General features: G+C 47.0%; 1 protein-coding gene across 1 annotated transcript; it reads left to right on the forward strand.

Annotated features, from left to right (window-relative positions):
• The first annotated feature begins 3,776 nt into the window (after nt 1-3,776).
• Nucleotides 3,777-17,853, forward strand: LOC119399454 (uncharacterized). Its single transcript, XM_037666254.2, has 5 exons — nt 3,777-3,986; nt 9,145-9,206; nt 9,318-9,395; nt 13,405-13,437; nt 17,650-17,853. Exons 1-5 carry the CDS (start codon nt 3,899-3,901, stop codon nt 17,740-17,742), a joined length of 354 nt encoding a protein of 117 aa, XP_037522182.1. The 5' UTR covers nt 3,777-3,898; the 3' UTR covers nt 17,743-17,853.
• Nucleotides 17,854-27,151: the final 9,298 nt, after the last annotated feature.

A 27,151-nucleotide genomic window follows, 5' to 3' on the forward strand; every position in this document is an offset into this window, starting at 1 on the left:
TGTCCTATGTCCTGCGTTGTGGTTTTCTAACACGAAAATGTTTTATGCCGGGGTCCACCAAGGCTTTCATGACGTATTTCCGTGATGGAAATACGTCAGCAAAATGAGCGCCATCAAATGGCAAAGAAAAACAGCAAGAAAAAGTTCCGTTGACAGGAGTCGAACCCATGACCTCTCGGCCCACGACGACGGCTGGCGGGCGTTTAGCCCACTGAGCTACCGCCAAATACATAACGAAGACTTCATGAACGCGCCTTTTATCTTTCACACTTTCCTCTGACAGTGCTGTTGAATGGATGGATGGATGGATGGATGGATGGATGGATGGATGGATGGATGGACCGACGGACGGACGGACGGACGGACGGATGGATGGATGCTGAGCGTCCCCATTATAACGGGGCGGTGACCTGTGTAACCATGCAGGCTCGAAAGAAAAAAATCACAGCATATCCACGGAGTGAATGATGATGAGTGGGCGAAGCTGCGGAGGTTCATCGGTAAACCGTGAATCTTCCGTGAATTCTGCCCAGTACATCATCACCGACGTGAGATCGGGCGCGTTTATACTAAAGGTTCGATGAGTTATGACGACTTGCAGCGCACTTTAATTTTACATGTACGCTGTGAATTTTCATTGTTTAGAAAACCATTGCTTTAGAAAACATCTGGCGTCTTTCGTTAAGCAGCTGGCGTCTTTTCGTTTTTCTTTAGAAACATCTGGCGTTCTTCCGTTTTGCTTTTACAAAACATCTGGCGTCTTTCGTTGGTTTATTTCATCAATCAACGGCGTTTTGAACAAAATTTTTATTGTTTAATCACGCACAGGAGAAATCTCACCAGGCACTACCTTGGAGGTAAAGAATGGCTGCTAATGGGAATGAGAGACAGAAGAAGTCGGCTTTTAGCTACCGCTGCGAATTTTTTTATTGTTCAACAACGCGCAGGAAAAATCTCCCACCGGCACCACCTTGGAGGTCAAAGCGTAAGACTGGTTACGCACTACGACTACGACTACGAGGGACGAACGGGTGCCGCCTTAAGGAGCTTCGCCCCTAAAATACCTCTCCGACGCTCGCCTGGCTGGCTGTCGCACCGCGTTCCCCGCTCGCCCTGTGAGAATTAACCACCAGGCTAAAGGGAAGACACGACGCTCGTCGCGTTTCTCTTCGCGTTTCACGATGCTTTGAATGAGTGCATATCGTGTATCAGTGTTTATTACGTGCTTGTGGATGCCTTATTTGCACGAGATTCACCATACGCGGTGTCCCCGTATATGTTGAACCATGATCATGGGCGTTAGTCGTCGGTCCGGCGACGTGCCACTAGGCGTCAACGTGAGTGCGTCCAAATCAAGCGATGCTGTATCTGCCAAACGAGACATTGTAGAAGCTCTCATATAGCAATGTACTATAATCAACCAACTACTTCTGTAACGATACGTTTCACTTTCGTGTTATACCGGTTCCTATGACAAAGGGATCAGCCATTCTTTTTAAATTACGCGCCGTGTACCTACAGTAAAATCCCGAGCAAGCACCCCCCCCCCCCTACGGTGAAAGATAATCCGACAAGATTTGGGGGGGGGGGGGGAGGGGTGCTTGCTCGGTCACCGATTAAAATTCAGGATGGCGGTGGAAGAGCCGCGCGTGCTTTCAATGAAATGCGTTATTCAATATGCATGCATTCACTGTCGTTACTAGTTCTCGTTAATCGAATAAAAACAGTGAATGAAGCATTGAAGATTACAGGAGGAGGGGGGGGCCGCTTGCTTGGTCATTGGCGGATACTTCAAAACTCCAGAAAAAGGGATTTTACGGTACTGGCCAAACTTCGCACTCCTTTGATATGAAATAGAGTAATTGTGGTCTGGATAACTGATGACCCAGTTTTTTTATTGCGATAGCAATTATATGGACAGTCTCGGCTGATTTTTGCCGTCGCCGTCGCCGCCGTCATGCACCGTATATGTATAAGTATGTATATCTCCACATCCCCTCTCACATTCCCCCTCTCCACTTTCCCTCCCCCTCCCCCTCTTCACTTCCCCCTCCTCCCCTCTCCACTTTCCCTCTCCCATCCCCCTCTCCACTTTCCCTCTCCACTTACCATCTCCCTTCCCTCCCACTTTCCCTCTCCCTTCCTCCTCTCCGCTTTCCCTCTCCCTTCTCTCTCTCCACCTTCCCTCTCCCTTCCCCCTCTCCACTTTCCCTCTCCCCTCCCCCTGTCCACTCTTCCTCTGAAACCTAGGTGGCGTTGCTGAAACGCGGGCTATACATACCGAAATTCTCTCCTGCGCAACGCCGCGATGAGCACCAGCGCATGCCCGTCCCCCTCTCTCCTCTCCTACGCTGCCCCCCTCTCGCATGCCTGCCGACTGCGTTCCCCGCTCGCCCTATGAGAATTAACGGCCAGGCTACAGGGAAGACAAGACGCGCGTAGCGTTCCTCTTCGGTTTCCACGACGCCAGGTCGGTAGCATGCCCAAAGAACGCCAACGGAACGCGATCGTGCAAGTGCTCCGGCTTCGCATCGCCTCATGCTCCCCTTTAGCGGGAATGGTGTAATTTTCTTGCTATCGCATTCATTGCTTCGCCCTTGCGGCGAAACTGTGACTTTTTTTTTAAAGCGAAGCCTTAGGTTATAGTGCCTAGAAAGTATATTCTAGGCACTATACTTAGGTGCCTCATCAAACGCGAAAATTGACTGTCGGCGTCCCGCTGCGGCGTCGGCGTCACCACGAGAGATGTAAGGAATCACCATCGCGTGATGACGTCACCATATGACGTCATCATGACGCCACAGATCGCCGAAATTTTGACGCTGTCGAGTCGTCAAATGACGTTGCGTCGCTTAGTCACGGTAGGGATATCCTCGCTTGGTCAAAGCTAGGCAGATCACGGAGGCAGTGCAAAACCATGTGATGTGCAGAAAGCTTGCAATGCCTTCGATCCTGAAGGTGCACAAAGCTTTCGGAACGGGACGGGGGTGGATCAATATATATTGACTGAGAAGAAAAAGAAGACGACGGCTTTCGCTTTCGAGGACACTGCGGGATGGATGGATGGAAAAAAAAAGTTATTTCGTCAGGAAGCATGTGCGAACGATTCCGTGTCAGATGGCCATCAACATTTTTTTTTCCAACAGGCGGCTGACGAAACCTCGAGCATTCATGTGAGCAGCCTCTTTCCCAGGGTTCCCAGAGTGTGCGGGTAACTAGATTACTTCTACCTCCCGAATTTCTCCCCCCTGACTCGATTCAGCAATCGTACTGCCGTGACCGATATTCTGCCCCTTGCCAGATTTTTGGCGGCTATTTCCAAATCACTGAGAATTGGGTCATATTGAGAATTAGTTATAGCTAGCGCTATTGCCGCTTCCTCTGCAGATCCTGTGATTTTTTTTTATTGTTTATCCGGATTATTTCGCAAATTACTAGTTAGTGTACATGCCGTGAACTTCACTTGTGGCAACGATTCTACGTGAAAAGTATTGTATTGGCAAATGCTATTTTATCTTGCTATCATAATAATTGCAGCGGCGTGAAGCACTTTTCCGAAACATCTCCATTGGGGCTGGCAATTATTTTGCCCACTGTAACAATGCATCTACAAGTGACTTACCGGGCGACTATAAATATCGTCATTGTTTCTTCGAAGCAGTTTCATGAACCACTCGATCAGACAAACTTAACGCAAACGATGAAACCTGTCCCAGCTATCTAACACACAATGCATGAAAGCTTGACTGGCATGCGTCTCATACAATGTCCGCTGCTCGAATGCCCAGCTGCTTTGGGTGGCCATCTGAGGGGGAGCACGAATCCAACCCTGCGTCCTTCGTGAGGTCGTATCGCGCGCCACAAGGCCGCTACAACAAAGAGCGCAGCAACCAAGAACATGAGGGTCACGGGGCTGAGCGTTTGCTTGCTGTTGAGCGTCATTTGTTGTCTTCACGCCGCGAAGATTAAGGATCCCGCGTTTTGCCGTAAGTGTGAAGTTCTCGGTCATTTTATTTCTAACGACCGGCAAGACCTTCGTCGCACTGCGCTTCCCACAAAGCTATGCACTTATCACTTCTGGTCAAGGCCGGGCCCAGTTTGGCTGCTCCTGCTCGATAGGCTGCGGATTCTTGTGCTGCTCTTGCACTTCAAAAACTCCATTGCGCGGTGTCTGCACGTCGCCACGTGGACTAAGACCTCCATTCCACATAACGACGAGTCAAACTAGGCTTTCGGCTTCGCGTTCTGAGAAATTTCTGAACATCAGCCATATTTTTTTTTTGCCCTCAAAAAAAAAAACCTTCGACCCTCGGGGGTTACTAAGGCGCAACGAAGAGCAGTGTTTATGTGCGCAGCAGGCCCTTTTTCGTAGGACAGCGAAGTGAGGGGACGGTCACTCAGTGCGAGCTGCCACGACTGTTCTCCGTGACGTCCGAAGCCCGTTGAAGCAGACGCTTGGCAGCGCACCTGTCGACCCGTAGTCGTTACCGGGTGTCGCCTGAAAATGTGACGATTCCAGAAAGAGCTGCTTGTGGGGCCTATTAACTTCAATGCCAACCCACGTAAGTAGTTCTTCGTGGAATCGTGTCATTGGTTCATCGGGTGACAACCGGCAACGTCAACCGGCCGACGGGTGCGCTGCCAAGCATCTACATCAAAGGGCTTCGCCACGTCACGGAGAACAGTCGTGGCAGCCCCCGCTATCCACTGCCATTCAGGTCCCCCAGTCAACCCTGAGGAAGAGTTCGAGTGGGTCCGAAACACCAAAGTTTCCATCTAACGTAAAGTTTTTACTTTGAGCCTTGGTTGGTGTCCTCTTGTTTCAGCCATGAGTTACATTTAAATCGCTTCGCTGTATGTTTATCCCGACAGGACCGTTGTGTTTCGTGCAATTTTTTAAACACAAGCAGGAGTTCCCACTTCTCAGCAGCGCAAGACACGCGGCGATAGCATGTCTCTGTGCTGTGTTTACGGCTTTGTAACGAAAAAACAGCTCAAGAAGACAGGGACGTAAGGGGCACGCACACTTGCCTTCTTGCGCTGTTTTTTTGGTCACAATGCTACCAAACCAACTAGCCCACAGACAAACATTAACAAAGTTTACGGCCTTCTGGAGTGCTTCATGAACGGCGCCATCCGACCTCGTTGCCACCGACGTCATTGCGTCATCGGCGCACAGGGCATGCTGCACACGTGGACTATTGTCTGAGGTCACTAATAGCTATGCCACGACCACGTTGAACAAGGTAGATGAGTAACCCGAATTCTATGAAGTGCCGCCTCTGGCGGAAAGCTTTATTGTGTCTGACCGAATTTAGCCCAATGGTAGCCGTGCAATCAGATGAGAAGCCTCGCACTTAATCACAAGCGCGTTTTTCAGGCCAAAGAGATGACAAAGTTGTTTTATATAAGTTCACCGGAGATGTTGTCAGATGCCCCCCACCACCCTGAGGTCCACAGCCAAAAGTATTCTCACAACCGTGTTTCAGCCGTACCGGGGGCCATGCGCAACATATTCCTTACGTTGTGGCAATCCAAACAGGACAGTCGATCAGATGAAGATGGTGGCTTGAAGCGATGAGAAATCGTTGAGAAATCGAAAAGCGACAAATGCCTTGATGAAGACAAGTCCATTTGTCTAAACGTTGGCTCGACTGACATTCCCTGTTCGACCATTCATCGTATGTTGTGGCAGTTCGTCTTGTGCAGACAGAAAGAGTCAGAGGGCTAATTAAGCATAGTTAGGGAAGCATTGTGAAAAACAGATTCCTGCGGTGACCGAACAGTGCACTTTGAGAAGAATTGATTCGCATCGAGGTAATCCTACAGGCGCCCAGAGGCAACGCGTTCATAGACTTTCGAACACATGAAGTCAGGGATTCTGGCCGTAAACTTTGAACTGCCGAAGCCATCTCGCATGCCGCTTGGTCCCACTATTTTAGTCTGTGGCTTAGAGCGAGAATCGAGCATGCCAGGAACTTTTAATATCAGAGACGAGCGCTCAGCGTATACTCCATGCCACTGTCATCATCTCCTTTTATGTGCAATATGTGGTAGACGTAACGTTGAGAAACGAGAAGAGAGTCAACGTGATATGGCTGAGATTCTAGCGGAGATTACGACAGGAAAGCGGGCTTCAACAGTTTATACTGATCCGTAGCGCCTGTGATCGGCGGCACCTTAGATTACTATAACGAGGAGGGCGTGTTCAAAGGAAAACCCGCAGTCGATATCGGCAGAGCCTTCGATGGTGTGACGAGATATGAAGAATTCTCAGGCTTGAAAGGAAGTAGGCTGACACAAGGCAAAGGCAAGCTAATACAACAGGAGGGGTATCTTTGTCTTGCTGCGTGCATGAGCAAGCTGACACTAATGATTGTTATGACCACCGAACAAATGTCATGCTCGGTATCATGCCGTGTTGATGGCAAGTGGAATACGAACGTAAATAGCCAGACTAATGTCGTGTGTAGGACATGTACTTGTCCTCCGTGTTTCTGTTCTTTGTCTCCATCTGTCGCGCGCCAATCATTTTTTAGAGTATTTATAAATATTTGGTGCTTACAGTGGTACGACATGGTTTCCAACCACACAGTCAATAACTTCAGGAAATTTCGCACATAATAATCCAAATAAAAATGATGTACTTAAACCGATAAATGTGACAACCGCTCTGTCCTTACGCTTATTATCTCCTGCCAACATGCCCAACTTTCCACCCTTCATAACTTAGGTCGACCTTTGCGAGACCATGCACTTACCATCTCTACCTTAGATCTTGTTGCAGACTGCCATAGCATCGTTTTCAAACGTTGATCGTCATTCTACATCAAGGTAAGGTTACTGCTGTAGCAAAAAAGTGATAGTGCTTCGTAGAGAAAAGTTATCGCCTCAAAACGCACTTCTACGGCGCTTGACATGGTACTAAACGATCCGACTCCCGCAGACGGCAGCAACCTCCGCAATCATAGACGTTCACTTGTAGGTCCTTTTGAGTGTGAAAAAAAAAAGACAAAAGTGCGACGGCCAGCTTGTGACACCGATCCACCACTGCAGACGAACTCTCGAGGGGGCATATTTCGTAAAGATGGGTGACAGGGCGAGTTCTTTCTTTGGCCAAATTTTGTAACACTCCTGTTCGTGGAAAGGCCGTTCCCCACACACAAAGCTGCGCTGGAAACTTTAAAAAATATGCATGGCGAGGAAACTATATCACAAAACGACGTGCATCGTGATAAGTGGAAACGGGATGGCGGTCGCAACGGGTCGCAAGCTGCAGTGAAATCTTGAAATTTTGCAGAGGCAATCAGTGAAGTGCTTGAACAGTGGCACTTCACAGTACGCTGAGTACGGAAGTACTGTACCGTCATGGTCGACACGCAGCATTTTACGAACTTTTTAGCCGCGCGAGTTGCTAACTGTGTGCGGTAAGGTGATGATATTAGCAAACGGGGAAGAACATGGGTAACAGCGCAAGGACGGGCAAACATACTGAAACAAACGAAGAGCTGCGAGGTCTTTCAGACTGAATAGAAGTACGTGCCGACCTCGACGGTACGATACTTCCGTACTTGCCGTATGGTAAGCCAACATTGCTAAAAGGTGTTGAGTATGAGCGTGCGCCGTCAAACCCACGAAAATTGTCTGCTATATATTCTCCAACGCGACGCACAAGAGAACGCACACGTATACGGGTCAGTATATGAGAGTGACCGTGTGTATGAGTTCGTGTGATCGCTCATGAATGATTATCTAAGCATTTCCTTCTTGCGATCGCTGTGTTTTTGAGGGGCCATTTCTTTGGGTAGACGGTCACTTTAGTGGGATTATGCAACAGATGCTTCAGCGTAAAGCGCTGATAACGAGGGTAGCGACATCCACGGACGCTACGCTGTCGGCGTTTACGTTAACGCATGCAGGGAACGGACGCATTCTCTGCTGTGCCACGTGATATCCGGCGAAGGTGATGGCATCTCCGTATAGAGGGTGTTTCTATAGGTCGGTGCGAAAATCCTGAAAACCTAGGGAAATCCTACTTTTTCTCGCTACGTACCTTTAGGTTCCTATGGCATCATAGATCTTAAGAGGACTCGACATTAATGACAGTAATAATTATACACATTAGGATACTTAACTTTCTCACTAGAGGAGATAGGCATATAGGCATTAGAAGAGACAGTCGGGTCAAAAGAGGGAATTGAAGTTCCTCCTGCGTAGAGCCTATTGCACAGGATGGACGGACTGCGACGACGTGTGTGCTCCCCCACTTTCTCTTTCTCTCTCTGTTTAAACATGTAACCTTCAACCTACCCCATCCCTTTCCCCAATATAGGGCAGTATACCGGTTATTTGAAACTAGGTAACATCCACGCTTCTTCTCTCTCTCCTGTTCCTTCCTTCCAAAAGGTGGCCGACCGTAATCTTTGCGTAGTGACGATGTTCAAACAAATTCAGTGACTTGGACAATATTAAGTCATCTGAAGCGCCTATTCCTACAGGTTTTGAAGCGCCTATTCCTACAGCCGCCTGCTATATTATTATGGTGCGGGCCGAGGTTTTATTCTTTTTTCTTTTTTTTTCATATCTCACAATAAAGAAAGGTTTTATAGCCGCATGCAACCAGAGCGGAATCACTCCGCACCCGTTGCTAGTGTTCACAAACGGGTCTCTAGTCCCACGGTCTGGATATGGGTCTGCACTGACGGGATCCGTCTTACCGATATACGCACTAGTCTCGTCTAATACCGTAAGCCCCCCCCCCCCCCCTCCCCCTGGAAAGACTGGCTACGGCCCTTGCCCAGTGGTATACCTTCTAACTCTAGAAAAAATATTTGCAGCAAGTCCAATCAAAACTCTTAAGAGGTATGCGACATTTTTTTTAACATAGCATATTCAGTTAGTAATTTTCCTTACGGTGTACTTACCTTGGCCTGGACAAGTGCCAGAGCAGCCCGAGAAGAAGCGAGGGGGAAGGTTACAATGAAATGTCACTGTATGTGCGAAATTGTTCACATAAGGGTATCGCGCTAATTATAGAACGATGCAAAAACTACGCACGATTGAAGCACTACATCTCATCTGTTGTGACATTCATTCTTTCAGTTTCTTGCGACTTACAATAATCTCTTTTTTCTTTTTATCTAGCGCTAAGGATGAGGGATAGGGTGCAAGTCATCCAATGCACCTGGCAGCGCATGTCAGCAAGCGTATGTATACAAAACTTTACAGTTTATACTCTTATGTCAAAAGTAGGAAGTATGGTACAAAGACTCATGGTACTATGTTTAAACGACACAAAATCGCATTCCTTCCCACAGCTCCAGTATCGCCTGCAGCAGGTTATGGAGTACAATCGCCTGGACGTCCCGTCACTGGCGAGGTTTATCTGCATGCCGGTAAGTGAGAATAAGATTTTATCATCAATTATAAACAACGTTGTAATTAAGTTACACGCCTAGTATACACGCGCTAGATTGTAGGCAAAGTGTGAGTGCACCGATGTGTTGCACTGACTCTGAACCACTAGACAAGGCGACATTTACACTATGTACTGTCGCGCTCAGAATGGCTAGCAACACGGGAGCACGTGGCCTCGCGAGCTCAAATCGCCCATAGCCTCCAATGTTCCTTATTTCCACAACTAAACGCTGTTCTATCACTTGGGGATTATCCAAAACGAGAGAATATCACTTGGTTGGTTGGTAACAACTTCTGCGGATAGTCTTGCGGAGCTTTCGCCGACCGGCCCTTAGGTCTTCCACGTGGACACGTCGAGGTTTGCCGCACAGAGGTAGCCACTTCACATTATCTGACATGCTCTGGGGCTGTAATATCACTTAGTTGTGAAAATAAGGCCAAATTGAAGCCATATGCGCAATCTCTGAGCTCGTGAAACCACGCACTTCCGTGTTGCAAGCCATATATTCAGCGCGAGTGTACACATAAGGTTATCCTAAAAGTGAATAAATGTTGTTTAGATTCTGCGAATAATAATAAATGTAAGCGCAAACGCGCGTGCGAAAAATAATGGCTGATCCCTTTTTCGTAGGAAACGGTCTTAGCACGACTGAGAACAGTTTTCATAAAAGTATAGTTGCAGCTTTATGAGAAGTAAAAAATATGCTATTTACACAGTTTATATCGCTATTAGGTCAGCATGGCAGCCTTTAACTTGGATGCAACCACGTGTTCGCCTACGTCCACATCTCCTCGATCGCGACAACTAATTGTGATGGACATGTGGAATGCCTTGTGGCACGTGTATTAGTTGACGCACCAGCCCGACACAGCGGACTGTATGATGGCGCAACCACAGGCAATTGCGGACAGTAGAAGCGAAGCCCACGGTCTACAGCGGCGAAAGGCGAAACTATTTGCGGGTCGGCAACCGTCTTGAGGAGTCAGTAGGCGCGCGCGTCCTGTTGGGGAGTGGCTGCGGCCAATGAATACGAGCATGTTTATCTGGCTCTCAAGTGTTTGTGGGTGGCCGGTGATTCGCGACGCGCACACCTGCATAAGTAATGTGGGCCGTGTACGCGCTAATGCGTTATTCTTCGTGCTGGCGCCTACCTGACTGGTCCAGCGTGGGTCACTATTAGGATATTCGCTTGTCAATGTCGCTGCATTTCTGCGGCGCTTAATGACTCAGTATAGTTATTGAGCGCCATTGAAAGTATGCGGCGTGCAAACAATTACAGTGTTATATCCCCCGTAGGCAATCAGGCGTCATAGGGTAATCCGACAAGGGAAGGAATGCACGTGGTGAAAGTGCGCCGTTAATTACCGCGGGCTCCAGAGCAGAATGGTGAAATGGCCCCATCACGAAGGGACGCTCAGAAATAAGTCACCATGACCTCCGAGATATGGCGCGCCGCAAGGTTTTTCTCGCGCAAAATCTCGGATGCCATGTCGACACGCTATGCCGCAGCGGAACTCCTCAGTGTCGAGTTCTAGGACTTCTCTGCAGCGCTAGTCCTGGACTGCGGCGCCGTGGATGTTAAAGGGACACTAAAGTGAAACCATGAATCGGTTTAGATCGATAAATTGTACTCTGAAAACTCCAGTGTGATTAATTTCACCATCATAGCTTTACTAATAGAAGACAAAATCAAGGTCGAAGTTTCATTTTCCAATTTCGCGCCGGAATGTCCATTCGTGACGTCACAGATTTCAATGTGTATTTTTTTTGTATTTTGGCGACATTGGCTCAACGAAATTTCCTGAAACTTGCTATGTTGAGCCCTCTGCCCCCCCCCCCCCCCTCAGAGGACAATGTACTTCATTTTTGCCAATTAATAACTACGTAGGGCCTAGTGGACGCCTTCAAAATCTGTGACGTTACGGCGTTTGGTGCTCGAAATGCAAGGTTGCGTGACCACCCGTATTTTCTTTTTGCGCATTTTCTCGCTCACCAATTGTCTTCTCGCGCCAAGAGTGGTGATCTTGGAATTGTGAAACAGCAAAATGCTAATACGATAAACATCGTTTTCGTCAAATGTCCCTTTAAAAGCGAGGAGGAAGGACAGTGATTCTGTACGCTCGCAAGGGGCATAGCTTGCGGCAGTGCTGTAATTATTGGTGCATGGGGATGCTGCGTTCGAAGACAGAGCTAGCCGACGTTCAACATCTCAACAGAGAGCTAAATTCGTTTCTTTTTCAGTTTTCTTTGTGATCTATTCGCGTGCTCTTTCATTGGCGTCACGGAATTGAGGTTAGTCAATTCTTGGAGGACCCCGGCGTAAATGACTTCGTTATCAACAGATAGTTCATTAGAGCGAACTCCCGCCGAAACGCCGAATTAAATCTGTCTTCTTTTACGTACGCCTGCGTTTCCGGTATCTTAAGCTTAACCTGTATACGTAGCCTTAAAGCCGCAGAGTGTCTAGATTGTGTCACGCAATGGAATGTAAAATCACGTAGTGAAGTCTTCTTTGGCGCCTGGTGCACCTTAATCGACTTGTTGCTCTCCCCTGCCTTAATGCAGACAGCGCGGCCGGGACATCATACCGTGAACTTGCTTAACTGCAGTCACCATGGCCACGAGAGCACCGGGAGATCTAGAAATATAAATATTTTGATAAATGACACGCCTATTACAATATAAATGAAACAACTACTACAAACGCTTGCCAAACTGCATGCAAGCGTCCTGAAATTTCCGAACCGCTCTTTGCCATAACCTGCATTCTTTCAAAAAAAAAAAAAAGGACGGCATATTCACTAACTAAATACTAACCATTTAGTTGTCACAGAAAGCACAAACTTCTTTGCAAGTGAAGGTAGTAAAATGCAGGTTAGTGAAATTCGCTGCCTGGTTATTGCTAACTCCAATGGTTACAGTCCTTTACTAAATTGTTAGTAACCGCACTACCAACTTAGTAACCGTGCAGATCATAGTGTACTACGATTAGCCAAAAGGTTTACGACTGTTTTGTTTATATATGCGTGTGCATTGCCATATGAAGTTGATTATACTGAAAAATTATATAAGGTGAATTTAAAAAAAAAGACGAGATGGCACAGCTTCTTGCACCACTTAATAACCGCTATTTTCTTTAATTAATTACCATGGTAAGTAAGCATCACAGCACCATACATTGAAGCATGAACAGACCTTAAGTGAGCGCGCACACACACACACAGAATATCAAGGCTTCTGCGCACGCGCCATCTACTCTAACAGCATTTTGACGGCTATATATGCGCATAATTTGGAAGAGCACACACTGTACCGTTTAGCAGCCATGGAGTTCAGATGTATAATCGATTATTTTTTACCCACTATCTTGTATCCCACTGTATGCATATATGTACGCCATCACGTAGCAAGAAACTGTTTTTCCAACATAATCTAGAAAATTAAAGATTTGTATAAATTTTGCATAATTGTATTGCATAAATTTTATTTAATCACGGCATCTACGAAGCTTCTGGCAACATAGGTATCTTTGCAGTTACCTAATTAAGGACACCAAGAAATGATTCCTGGTTAGTGACGGCAAAATATGACAGCTTTACTAGTTGCTGCCTGGTAAAGGGATGCCGCGAAGGTAGTAAAATACGCCTGAAACTAGTAAACGCACGCATGTACCAACTGTTTACTAACTTTTTTTTTTTCTAATAGTGTGATATGACGGCAACGAGTATTTCTTGTCCGAGGAATCTGTAATGTTCCTGAACTATATTTTTAAGCAGCAACATTAACGGCATATACGCTTGCTGACGTGAGTATTGAGGTCACCACTGGGAACACGCTTTCACACGAGTGTACATTTCTAATAATTCGTATAATTTGTTCTATAGATAACTATGTCTACTTTAGAAGCACGTGTGGAAGACCTGTCTTTTTTCGCTCCCACGCCACCGTACTTACTTTACCTCCTTTCTTCTTTATTTCTTTTACAGCAATCAGCATTTACTTTGCGCAAAGTATTTTCGGTAAGTAATACGCATGTAGTGTGTCGTGATTACATAATGAAATTAATGTAACTCTACCTGAAAGTGTGCGCGCAGCAGCAGCATGATTTCGTAAATCAACGCCGATTATCAAACTTCTCTAACCAAACAAACAGCACCATGACCCTAAACCTGCCTCACTGGCCTTGGGCACCCAGGACGAGGCTGCGTCTTGGATGCTGCTATCAGGATGTTCGCAGGCATAACATGGGACCAGCTCGCATAGTATAGGCGAAATTGGAGATCATCGCGAGAGGCCTTCGTCCTGCTGTTGACATAAAATAGGCTGAACATGATGATTGTGATGCTCTCCCAAAACTATTGGGGCTTCTCCTTTTATTGCGATAGCAATTATATGGACACTCTCAGCCGATTTTTGCCGTCGCCGCCATGCCCCGGATATGTATATGTATGTATATATACAAAAAGGCACAAAGAAAAATAAAGCAGTAGAAAAAAATTCCAAAGCACCCGACCGGGGATTCGAACCATCGAACCCTCGCTCTCCAGCCCGCTGCATCAGACAACTCAACCATGCCCCATGCATGCGCAGGCGAAATAACGGCGAGCTATTTATATACACCATTTACCGCTTGTGGTAAGCAAATCTCGGATTAGCTTGAGCGTGTTTTCTGTCATGCAATGCTCCTAATTTTCTTTCAATTTGAAAACTACCCTTGAGACACGCACGACGAAGTGGTCCTTTTCTGCACACACACGTAATGTGGAAAGAAAGAAAAAGAAAGAACACCGGGAACACCTTACATCAGACGCCCCCGTGTGGCCGGAGACGCAGGGGGTCACTCCACGCGCCGCAGTTTAAAAGAAAAAGAAACATTTACGAGCGTCTGATTCTCCATTGTCGACACTTTCAGACGCTCCTAATTTTCTTTCAATGTGAAAACTGCCCTTCAGAAGCGCACGACAAATTGGCCATTTTCTGTACCCACTCGCGATGTGGAAGAAAAAAAACATAGAACACTGGGCACACCAGGCACACCTTGCATCAGACGCCCCTGTGTGGCAGGAAACGCACGGGGTCACTCCACGCGGCGCAGTTTAAAAGAAAAAAAAAGTATCTAAGAGCATCTGATTCTCCATTAGAGAGTTTGACAATTGGGGACCCAACACACCGGGTCACCAAGCTGCGTTGGGCAGGCTGCTCTTGCGTTCGGAGGAGCAGCAGAACTTGAGAAATGCGTCAAACGCAAGCTGCGTTGGCGCAAACGCAAGGGACGCCACACGTGGTGAAATTAAAATCATGCGACACCCGGGCCATACAGCGTCGTGGCCCGCGTGGCGTCTGCATAGTCTCGCGGTGACCCAAGACGTCTTGGGGACCCACGCTAGTTTTCGATTTTTGGGTCTTGGGCCAACGCGAGCACAAGAGCCCAAGAGTGGCTTGGGTTCTGCGCATGCGCCCTGGCGGCTCGCAAGCTCCTTGGTCCCCAAGCTTTATGGGGACCCAATTCTCAGACTCTATATTGTTGACACTTGCAGCGCAAGCACAAAGACGTAACAACTGCGACAGTTGGGCGTTCACGCTTGCGGAACGAACAATTCACGCTTGCATGCCTGTGAGTTCTTTTCGGGCGGCCTTTGTGCTTCAGCGCCGCGCTGCAAGTATCGAGCTGCTTCTGGTTCTTCGTGTTGCATTTCAATTTCTTGCTATCGCATTCATTGCTTCGCCCTTGAGGCGAAGCTGTGACTTTTACTTAAGGGCTTCACCAGGATTCAAAAGGCCCATAACATCGGGCGCATCCCTAAATGAAACACATACAGAACTCAGTTCAGTTGGTCTGTAGGCAAGATTCTAGGACCTTGGACACGTGCTTCGAGAGCGCAGAAGGCAACTTCAGCGCTAGTGAAGTACCTGAAAGCAAGAAATCTGAGCGACCGCCTGCAGACATTGATGTGCTCCCCCATGTGTGCTGGTGGTTGTGTCCATCCCTCTTCTCTTCCTCTGTCTCTCTCCCCCTTATCCCTCTCCCCCAGTGCAGGGTAGCAAACCGGACGTGCGCCTGGTTAACCTCCCTGGCTTTCCTTGCGTCTCTCTCTCTCTCTCTTTCTACACAACTCAGATAGACCAATCATGCGCAAACCGGCGCGACCCAGTAAGGGCACTAGTTTCGGATGTTTCAAAAATGCTGTCAGTGCACAAAAGTAACCCAGGAGTGCTTTACATACATACAAAGAACTTCATTGGAGTCCTGCGGGACAAGATTAAAAGAGGCCAAGAGACCTCCCTAGTCAAGTTGGTAGCTCCACCCATGTTGGCACCGGGAGATGATGACTCTCGGCGACGACACGAGCCCTCTGGACGGCCTGCAATTGATGCGTCGGATCTGGACTGCGCAGTCGTTCACCCCAGCTGACCGCGTCGTGGAGAGTGGAGCCCACGTTAAATGGGCAGTGCCAGAGAATATGGTCGAAGGAGCAGGTTTCGTGCCCGCATTTAGAATACGACTGTGGAAAATCGGGATTGGACCAACTGAAAGGAGTGAGATAAGTATTTAACGTGGCTGATGAAGAAGGCGTCAAAGACCCTAAACAGAATATCTTCTTTGAGGCTCCCTCTTTTGCCAGAGACCCTCGAAATGAGTCTGATTAAGTCGTTTGCCTGTGCGCCAATTTTCTTAAGCGCTTCCGAGTTACAGCCTTTAGCATTTATTAGGAGTCGCAAAATTTTGACAGAACCCACCCTTGGAATGGGGTGTCCTTGCTTGGGGTCTTAAGTTCAACTTGTGGAGTCTCCAGAGGTTCAAGGTTTCGGACTCCCTGCCTTGCCTGTCTGTAGTAAAAGTTGAGATTTTTCCGGTGATAATTTGAGTCCCGTTGCAACCAGGAGTTCTTCCGTTACCTCTATAGCCTCTTGTAAGGATTGTTATACCTTATCACCCCTTCTCTTCAATATAGCCTTAGTCGCTATTTCTTCACTAAACTGAACTAACTAAAAGCTAGTCCATGCTGCTAGCCAGCACACAAAAGCGAGACATGACAGCGACGAGTGTATAAAGCCTGGCGCACCGCAGGCCGTGGTTGCGGGAGCATCGTCGTGGCGACGACAGCCAGCATGAGTTCGCAATGCTGGCGCTGAAAGGTCTTTTGTGGCGTGAAGAGACATCCTAGGCAAAATTCTGTAGTCATTTCCGGTATAGATGGTTCTTTTAATCGGTGGTGCAGTACAGCATGTAGGCAATTGCGGGGAGGAATTTCCGTAGCGCTATGAGAACCCCCGTCCCCCCTGAATTTTATTTCATGACCACACAACACAGGCAGCGCCTGTGTTGTGTGGTCTATTCTCGGTGTCCCGTTTCTGCGCTGTTTGAAACACTATCTTTAGACTCTGTTTAAAATGAATGATTTCCGGTCGGCGACTCCATCGGCGACACGTCGCGCGATGGTCGGTCCGAGACCGAATTTCGTCGGTGGAGAAAAAGCGTCGCTTGCTGCAAGCCTTCCCTTCCCGTCTCTCGCAATGCTGCATTACGATTGGCTTGCGACAAAAAACGACGCATTTTTCTTTCTTCCGGCGACGAAAATCGGCCTCGGACCAATTGGTTCGACGACGGCTTTTTCTGCCACGCGACGTGTCGTTGATCTCGTCGCCTACAGGAAACCTTTCGGTATGAACAAAAAAAAATGCTTCAAACACACAAATATTACCTCCAAACGTCCTAGCGAGCTTTCTCCACAATGCAGATTATGTTTTAAAGGACTTTTACATATAATCAATCTTTTTGCTGTGCGACACAAATTGATCATCATGCGTACTGGGGAACATGAAAGACTGCTAATCACGATTACCGCGAAAGGTTATTGATGTGTTCCGTTATATACCGTTATAAGCGAAATACGTGAATACCGTTACACGCGAAATCCACTGTCCGGGGACTACGAAATGTATCACGCAGTTAGCATTTGCCCGATATTAGTGGTATATGCGGACAACTATCCTTTTTTTTTTTTTTTACAAAGTTAAGCATTATATGGAGCGCTTGCGCATGTCATCTTGGTGGCCCAGGTGAAGAGAACGTGACACGGAATTTACATTTCTGCTTCACAGGGGCCCTTGTTATGATTCATATACGCGAGTCAAATTCTAAGCGCGCGTGTGCGTGTGTGCAGTACAAGAAGTGTCCTTTTTGTCATTAGGTGTGCATGGTGTGCTTCAAAATTTCTGTTTCCTTGCAGAAAAAACAAATCAAGGAAGGAATCCAGGCAGGAAAGTGGTGCATGCGCCGAATAAGGATTGCTCCGAATGTGGAGCCCAACGGTTTTGAATAAACTCAACAAGAACGGCTGGCTTTAGACTCTCATTCTTCTCCGACCTTGAGTTTTTTCTTCACTATGCTATAATCACATTGTTCCAGAATGAATAAAGGCTACTAAATCGGCTCCTTGTTGCCAACTGCAAAGCTTTGTCAAGAGTTTGACTTGACACAGTTTACGTTCAGGAAGGAGGTGTGGAGGGTGGGTGTAGAACATTATGTGACCGCCATGCAGAGTTGACAGCGTTCCAAGTAGCTATACAAGCATAGACGGATGACCGACTGAGTGAATAGGTGAACGTGCTGCAACGACCCTTATCCAGCAACCACGTGCTACAGATCGTAAATGTGTTACATCCACTGTGGTGGTGGTGCTTGTTTGACGACAGTTACGGTTGTATAGTGTGGGACATCCGCTTTGTAACAATGTAACAGACATCACGTATTTACTCCTGTGACTTGGTCTAGCGTCGCACCTCCCCACAGGGATACGCCAACGAACGCCGGTTACACGTCGTTTCATAGGCGTGCGCACAGGGGGGGGGGGGGGGCAGGGGGGGCGGCCGCCCCCCCCCTAATAACCAAAGAGGGGGCGCAAAATCTGCCCCATACATTGACCCCCCCTAGTCACCTAAGAGGAGGGGGCGGTCGTAAAATCTGCCTCGTACATTGACTTACAGGGGGGGGGGGCGCTGCGATGAACCTTCGCCCCCCCCCCCTAATGGTGAACCCTGCGCACGCCTATGCGTCGTTTCGTTAAAAGTAGTAGCTGCGTTGTAACGTGAGCGCCGACAAGGCGTTCGACCGTGAGATACCCTTTACAAAGCAGTGTAGTCGATGTGTTTAGTGATGCCTACGATATGCACGCAAGTTCTGAATTTGCGCAAAGGCATCGATCAGCCTTGGCCTAAAGCAAAAAAAAAAAAGAAATGCGGAATAGGCAGCTACCCGCTCACTGCTTCGCATACTTAAAATATGTATTTCGTGGCAATTTCATACCTAAGATTCCCCGATGTCATGCGAGAACAAAATGTTATCATTTGTTCAAAATGTGCAGCGAGTATGGGTCATGTTATGTAGTGCAGGCAAAGCTCAAAGTGTGAGCAGAGACCTTTGAAAAAATCATAAAAGGCCCTAGCGTAGGTGTTAATTACAGGATTAGAAAAAAAATACGCATAAAACTGTCGAAGGCAACAAATTCTCTAATATTAGATTGTGATTCTGTGAACGTATGTCTGGCTTCGTTTTCCTTCTAGCAGTTAAAACGCTCACTTTGTATGTCCTGAATTTTAACACATCTTGTCAAAGGGGCTTAAAAAGCAATTTCTAGGACTCCTGGTTTCGTTAGTGCGGCGAAAGCTTCCCGTTCCGAGTGTCTAATCATGCATGGAACGGTAACGCGGAAAACGCCGTGAAAGATTTTTTTAATCAAAATTTTTCCATCTGCAGCGCCCACTCCTTTTACCTCGTAAAAATCATACTATAAAGCTGGGATGCCTAATAATATACAGACTAATTTTAAGCCCGAATTGTGGCGTGCCTTAACAACAGCAGAATACGTCCAGCAGTCTTTATATACGTCCAACAGTGCGTCCAACAAAATGCAGTCTCCATATAATTAGGACTGATAAGGTGGGTCTCCTAGCCTCCCTTCTCATTGAGATTCAAAGAAGGCGATGGTGGGGGGGGGGGGTAGTTTTTCATCAGGGAGGTAGTAACCTCCTTGGGCTTCGTGGACATCATGGACCTCTCGCAAAAGAGCGATCGACGAAAAACCCAACTACAAGAAACCAACCCACGTTTGAATTTCCCGCCGCGCCTTCGCTGAAGGCGACTGTAGCCAACTAACATACAAAGTCCAGCCAGTCCAATCCATTGGCAGCGTTGCGCGTTGTTTTGTTTTGGCGTCACTCTCGCACCTTGGAGCGACAAGTTGCTGCGCCGAGTGTGTCTGTCTGCAGCGGCGTCGTTCTTTCGTCCTTCTTTCAACGCGGGCCCCGCCTCCTGCGAAAGGAGCATCGGCGAAAGACCGGCAAACTCGCGAGACTGCTCTTGTCAATTTACTGCGTGTCTCGTCACCAAATCGGCGATCGCCCAAGATATGCTCTAGAGAGGGCTGCGACAGCGGGGAGGCAGCGGTGACCAAAATGGTCCTCGCCAAGCTGTACCGGGCGGTGACCAAGTTGAAGCAGCCGTTTCGATTCTTGGCCCACCTGTCGCTTTGCGGCTTCGTCAGCGGATTCTTTTGCGTGCTCACGGGAATTCTGCTGCTCGCTTTCTTCGGGTCCAACATTCGCGAGGATGAGGCGATCAAGCGGTGAGTAAGAAGAGAGGACAGCGCGCGGCCCGCGCGCGATTGTTTCGTTCTTTTTCGTGACACTTACGAGGCTTCCGCACATGTGTCGCAAATGCGGAAGGCGCCGCTTGCAACAACTACGCGCCAAGCTCGAAATGTCCGTATTTGGCCGGGCTGTGTTCGGCGCGACTCGAGCTGCGGAGATCTTTCAGGGCGGAAGTCCTCGAAGCTGTTGACATTCTACCGGCGGCGTCATCGCCGGCCAAGACTTGCATGTCGTGCTGTTCTCAATGATATAACCCAACACCCTTGTCAGACGAGCACGTCCGGTTGCGTTTATAAAAAGAAAACAGAGTCGAGTTTTACGTTACCACGATATCACTTTTTGAGGCTCGCCGTAGTGGGGTTCTTCGGATCAGTTAATTGTGACCACCTTTTGAGTTTGTGAACGCGCATCTAAATATAAGTGCACGGGCGTTTTTCGCATCTTACCCATATCACACTGCGGCCAGCGTGGCCGGGAATCGAACCCGCGCCCTTCGGGCTTATTAGCGTAACGTCACTGTCGCATTTTGACCCACTCAGGACGAGCCCTGTGTTGTTTCCAAGTCCTGTCAACGGCGCTTCGACTGCAATTCCATACAGAACAAGCTGAATGATGGTAAAGAGTGCTCTGTGGCAAGAGCGTGGAAAAAAAAAAATTTTTTTTTGTCTTCATCGTGGTCAGTTAAATTCATGCATCAAGCTTGTAGTAGGGAGCGCATACAAAATATCTAATTTTTTTTTTCTTGAGAGCAATACATTTATGGTGAAACATTGTCATGCCCACTGCATTATATGGAAATGACATCAATGTTCAAAGAACATTGAAAGAGAAATCAACCGTAAAAATTTTCATGTGCCAGAAACAATTTACGCAATAAACCACAGACCATGATATGTGGGCTGTTTCGCTCGACTTTTGCGCACAACAGTAAGGATTCATAAATTTATTTACTGTGATGTTACAGCAGTGCAGCAAAGCACACCATCCTCAGCCTTTCTGCCCCCTTCTATTGAACTATCTGAGCTATGCTATCGTGTGAAGAATTTTGTTGAGGGCAGTAATTTCAAGTTGTCCATTGCTACTTTTGAAAGTTGTAGGTTAGCTTCACTTAAACGCGACTGTAGTCTTCTGAATGACCGTTTCTTGCAACAGGTAAAAGGACATTTGCACACAGACATATCACGCGTTAGTATGCTGCTGTGTGCACAAACACGGGCAGAAGCTTATTATAGCAATAAAAATGGGAGTGAGAACGTTTACAGGATTCATCTGGACTGCATGTCATCCATGTCACTTATTATATTTTTGAGGCCATGTAGGTTGCAGGAAATGGTAGCATCTGAATATAACGACAGGCACATGAGTGCTTGCGCACTGTTATGCACACAAGCTTAGGCGTAACCTCATTAACAACTATGGAAAAGAGAAACCGTGGAGGGTGTGGTTAGACTGTCATTAAAAATAATAATGTATAAAATTTTCCTAATCATACTGATCAGATTCTTTAATTGATTACATGATTTATAATATTAGAAGTGCATCAAACAGGTGATAGTGCCATGCAACATGTCCTTTTCCTAATTTAAGAACTCACTTCACCGCATCACGTGCACTTGGTACTGCAGGGGGGGTCAGGCAAAATGTAGCGTGATAGCACTGGAATGGTCGTACATGGTTTCAACGTAGAAGCTATACCTGTATACATTCCTTCTCACAAAGCATACAAACTTCACACGCACTTAATGAAGACATTTGGTTCACTAGCACAAGCTTGAGAGAGAACATTGCGGGAAAGCCAGCTTTACATTCCAGAGGAATGCTTGTTGATTGTTCGAAATAGCTATCATATAACACAGCCATGCCGGGGCTAATTACTTTGCAGTAAGTCGTTGTACTTTCCTACGTTCCGTTCATAGGCCAGTCCATTGCAATCAGTGGCCGGTAAAACTTTCAATAAAACTTTCTGCAGGGCGAGTTCGTCCATACTTGCAAGGAAAAATAGTTGCGCGCAAACTAGACAGGGATGCAGAAGTCACAGACGAGCGCAAACTGTCAGCTAACTTTACTTTTTGTCACTGTCAATATATGTGCACATTCACTCACGTGGTCACAATGGTAATCACATTGTCATGCTCTGTAGATCACAACAGGCCACACAGGAACCTTATTCCACAATCTATTAAAAAAATTGACATTTGACTTAAAGAGGCATCCCTTCTTAACGAGATATAAAAAGCTTCCATTGGTTCATGGGCAGTGTTATAACGGCTTTTGCCCAAAACCTTGATCCTTCGGTATTTTGGAGCACACGTGCCATGCCGGATGCGCGCAGGCAGAGCCACGTTCTCTTTACTGATTATCGATAACTCATGTTCCCTTGCGTGAACGTCAATGCACCGTCCGCTTTGTCCTACATAAAGTTTCCACATCGAAGTGGAAGTTCATACACAACGGCAACTGCACAGGTTACATAAGGCAGCTCATGCACCCTCGAGGTTTCTTCTTATCAGAGGATATTTTTGAGCAGAGCCCTGCCAGCTTGCGTAAGGCGGAAAATATAATCGGCATGGCCAGCTCTACTGATAACAGCAGCACGGCTTCATCTGGGCAAACGACACCTGAATAGGTGCTCATATACGATAAGCTATTTGATTGTATAGCCCCTGAATAGCCTCAACTAATAGAATAACTCATCCCTTACTAGGCATACCACTTTTCGTGTATTGCTCTCGGCCATGGCGGTTGCATTTCGATGGAGGTGAAATAATAGAGGCCCGTGTACTCAGATTTAAGTGCACGTTAAAAAACACCAGATAGTCGAAATTTCTGGTGCCCTCCACTACGGCGTCTCTCATAATCATATCGTGGTTTTGGGACGTAAAACCCCAGATATTATTATTATTATTATTTCGTGTATTGTACCATGCTCATTGTTTAGAAACTTGGAACCTGGGGTATTCTATCCATTGCAACTAGGAAGGCTAACATGTCAGTGACAGGATGCCTGCTGTGGAAACTTTATTGCTTGATGGCTGTGCAGCCCTTAGCCATTGTAGGTTCCTGATGATCAGATGGTGGTCGTTATCATCATGATTGATAGGTTACAATGCAAACTAGCATAGACAAGCAAAAGAAGGGACACCTGTCTGTGGTGCAAACCATGATTATAATACAACTAGCCAGTTTTTCCGTCCTTAGTTATCATTGTCATGTAGTGCAGACAGCAATGTTAAAAATATATGGTGGTGTGTTATTTTGACATGAAACAGCATAGCAATGTACATTATATTCTAACCTCCTTTCCTGTTGATGCTTAAAGGGACCGACAACTGATTTTTCTCGACCCAGTTTTTTACAGCGCAACAGGAAGCTCACCCTTCGTAGCGTTTGTAGCTGCAGTGGTTTATCCAAAAAGCACGTAGATATTTTATAAGCAGTATTTTTCGATCTGAAAGGCTCCAAACACGCATGGAGGCTTGCTCCAGCAACGCTGAGAATTGATAGCGATGCCGCTAGCCCTTGTGAAAGCTGTCGTTGTTCTGCTTTCGCAGGAGTTACTGTAACTATGCTTAACCACCTTTATTTTGAGCTTTCCAACCATTTTTGAAAATAGCAAGCTGTTACAATGAGAGAGAGAGAGAATTAAACTTTATTGAGGGACCAGGCGCGCGTGCTCTTCGCCCAGAGGTATGTGTGGCTTTATACACCTTCCCGGTATTTGTACAGCATTGTGTGCGTCTGCACCCAAGGTTGCCTGCGCCTGTCATAGATGGCTTGTACCGGCGTCGTTACTCTCTCGATACACGAGCCAAGCCAGGTAATCAAAAACGTAACTGTGCATATGCACGGCCGCACCGAGTAGCAGCGCGCGTCATTTCTGAGACGAAGTGTAGGTAGCAAAACTATGTCGGCTCCAAAATTTTAGTGACCTGGAAACTGCGTGCACGGTTGCATGAGCACGCTGAAAAGTTGCTCAAGACGCGCTGACGAGCATGGGATCATTACGTCGCTCGAAGGCAGTGCCACTTTAATGCATACCACTAACGCAGGCCTATATGTACATTATTATGGAGTAATACCTTTTAATATAAAGAAACGAACAATATTTCAATACTAACAAAAAAATCGTCGACCGCGTACAGCAATCAACGGTCACGTGGCCGTCTTCATCAGATCATTCATGTTTTTGCCGCCAGAGGCGCCACAGGTCATTTTTCGCTACTTTCAATTAAAGGGGTGGTGCTATCAAATTTCGAGGCTATAACAAACCTGTCGTGGGTTTCCTGTGTATGCAAGGACACTCCACACGAAGGCTCGGACACAGCAAACGTTTAGAATATATTTTAATTCACTTCAAAGTGCACCTAAATGCCCATTCTGCCGATCAAAACCCATCGCTAGCGCGCCAACACTGACGTAGATCTGTAGGATGAACAACGAAAGTTGTAGTGACGTCACACCAGATCTGCTGTAGTGACGTGAGTGACCTCCGCCACCTCCACAATGTATGTACCGGCTGTAGTGAACTAGAATATATTCTAGTTCACTATAGTACCAGCAAAGCATCGGTTGCTACATCACTCGCCGAGTTTCGATCGTTTTCGGGCTAAGTGTGTCACAGCCTTGTGTGGTCACGTGACCACGCCTCCTACACTTCTACGTCACTGCCCAACCTCGGCGCCCAGAAACCGAAACCGAAAGTTGTCCACATCAAAAGGCGATATTAAATTATTTAGCGAGAATACATGAATCTTGGTGCATGCATCGTTCTTCCTGGAGCTATAGGAAATGCTTACACGAACGCGCAAGCCACAAACATGGTGGCACCACCCCTTTAAGAAATAAAAATATAAATCCATCTCTCACGAAAAAAACAGGGTTGGTTTGAGTGAGTGCAACGGACAATCTTTACATCAGTGGAGTCAACTCATTTCATATTCTGGGCAGTTGTCGGTCCCTTTAAAGTTCGAGGAGATATCATGTTGTCTGACAAAATTAATTTTTTGTGAATACTACACTTACCTCTGAGAATACATGAGAGGAAAAATTATCCTTGACCTTTAAAGTTGCAGATCAAAGCATACAGATGGCAACACCATTTGTAGAAAACAGATTGAAGATGGAGCTGTTGACGAGGAAGAAGAGGTGGCCAGGGGCACGCTCTACATTCTTATTATTTTTTTTATACTCGTTCTGACAACAATAAACCGAAGACGTGTCGGTTCTGCGGTCTCTCTGGTCCTTCTGAGACATGGTGCCGTGACCAGGATACCTGAAGACAGACGCGAAGACTTCAACCCCCTTCACAACAACGGGTTGAAGAACGGAGCAGCGGCGTCTGGCTCAACATCGAACCGTCGCGGGAAGGACCACGACAGATGACCATTGGCAACTCAGCTACACAGGCAAGGGCCTTTTCACACGATTTCAAGCATGAATAGAGAAGTCTTATCGAAGAAGTGGAAGACGCTTCGAGCAAATGTAACAACGCTTACGAGCGAAATTGATAAGAAGATAGAAGAAGAAGCCGATCGAGCGCAATTAATGACGCTTCTAAACCAGATGAAGAGCGTGTCACAGGCGTTAAACCAAGTTAACGAACAGATTGAATCGCTCATCGAAGAGGAAGACGCGGAGGCAGAATTTGAAAGAGTTTTGCATTATGAGATGAAGATCATCGCAGCAACGACAAAAATAGAGGAGCGATTACGAGAGTTGGAGCTAGCGACGCAACTAACAACAAGAATAGTGGCAGACCAGGCGACAACAATGCAAGGTACTAACCACACCTCGGACATGCAAGAGCTTGTTAAGTTGCCACGTCTTGAAATGATCAAGTTTGATGGGAAAAGAACAGCGTGGCCTCGGTTTTGGCATCAGTTCGAGACGTCGGTGCACAACAGATCGAACATGCCGAAGGGTCAGAAATTTAATTACCTTCTGGCGTCACTCAGCGGAGAGGCTGCTTCTCTAATAGAAGGTTTACAGTTCTCTGATGAGAATTACGATCATGCAGTCGACCTTCTGAAAGAAACGTTCGGGCGAAAAGACAGTTTAAGGGAGACATACATCAAAGAGCTAGCAAACGTAGAAGCAGTGAAGAGTTCCAGAGATGTGGACGGATTGAAGAAACTATTCCAAAAGTTGCAAGTAAACACGCGAGCGTTGCAGTCGTTAGGCGTGGAGATGGACAGTTACTCCACAGTGATAACGCCTGTCGTGAAATCTGCGCTACCAGTGGACATGAGGATTGAGATGAAGATGAAAGAAATACAGAAAGGTGCAGACAACAGTCCAGCAACAACAGCGTCGGACTCAACATCAAGAGAGAGCACGCGTTGTTTGAAAGGAATGATGGAGTTCTTAAACATCTATATACGCAGCAGAGAAGAAACTCATGAGGAGAAACAGGCCGAGGACAAACCACCACGTAATACGAGAGGGACAAGAACATATACGCTTCAAAGCACCTCTATGAAAAAATGCATTTTCTGTGAGCTGACTGGACATTACACGGAAGATTGCAGAAGAAGCTTAACGATGGAACAGAAGAGAGAAGCCTTGCAGCGGGAGCGAAGGTGTTTCAGATGTACGAGACCTTACCATACGGCGAAGATATGCCGCGCCAACGTACGCTGCAAGATATGCAAGGGAAGGCACGCAACATCCATGTGTCGACCACGAACATCTGGAACGTCAGCTCAACAGTCAAGCAGCGGTGGCGGACAAGTACGTACAAGCGCCAAACTTGATCGGGCAGACGTCAGCAAGTCCTGCAACATGCACGCAGAGCAGTCTGGTAAGCACAAGTGCATACTACTGCAGACAGCTTTTCCATGGACGGAGGGAGAAGAAAGTGGGTGCTACGCAAGGATTATGCTGGACAATGGGAGCCAGAGGACATTCATCCTCAAAAGATTGTCGGGAAAACTAGGGTGCAAAGTAAAAAGATCCGAAAGAATCACCGTTGGATCGTTTGGAGGAGGAGAGGTGGAACTCGACTTGAAAGTCGTTGAAGTCAACGTGAAGAAGGACCCTACATCCGAACACATCACCATTGAAGCGCTCGAGATAGAAGTGATA

The sequence above is a fragment of the Rhipicephalus sanguineus genome, chromosome 7 (assembly GCF_013339695.2).
Source record: "Rhipicephalus sanguineus isolate Rsan-2018 chromosome 7, BIME_Rsan_1.4, whole genome shotgun sequence".
In the NCBI taxonomy this organism is placed as follows: domain Eukaryota; kingdom Metazoa; phylum Arthropoda; class Arachnida; order Ixodida; family Ixodidae; genus Rhipicephalus; species Rhipicephalus sanguineus.

Coding starts and splice junctions, on each gene's coding strand:
- LOC119399454 (XM_037666254.2), top strand. CDS start 3,899: ATGAGGGTCACGGGGCTGAGCGTTTGCTTGCTGTTGAGCGTCATTTGT. Junction 9,396..13,404: donor CGAGGTTTATCTGCATGCCG/GTAAGTGAGAAT, acceptor TTTCTTTTACAG/CAATCAGCATTTACTTTGCG. Junction 13,438..17,649: donor CTTTGCGCAAAGTATTTTCG/GTAAGTAATACG, acceptor GTTTCCTTGCAG/AAAAAACAAATCAAGGAAGG.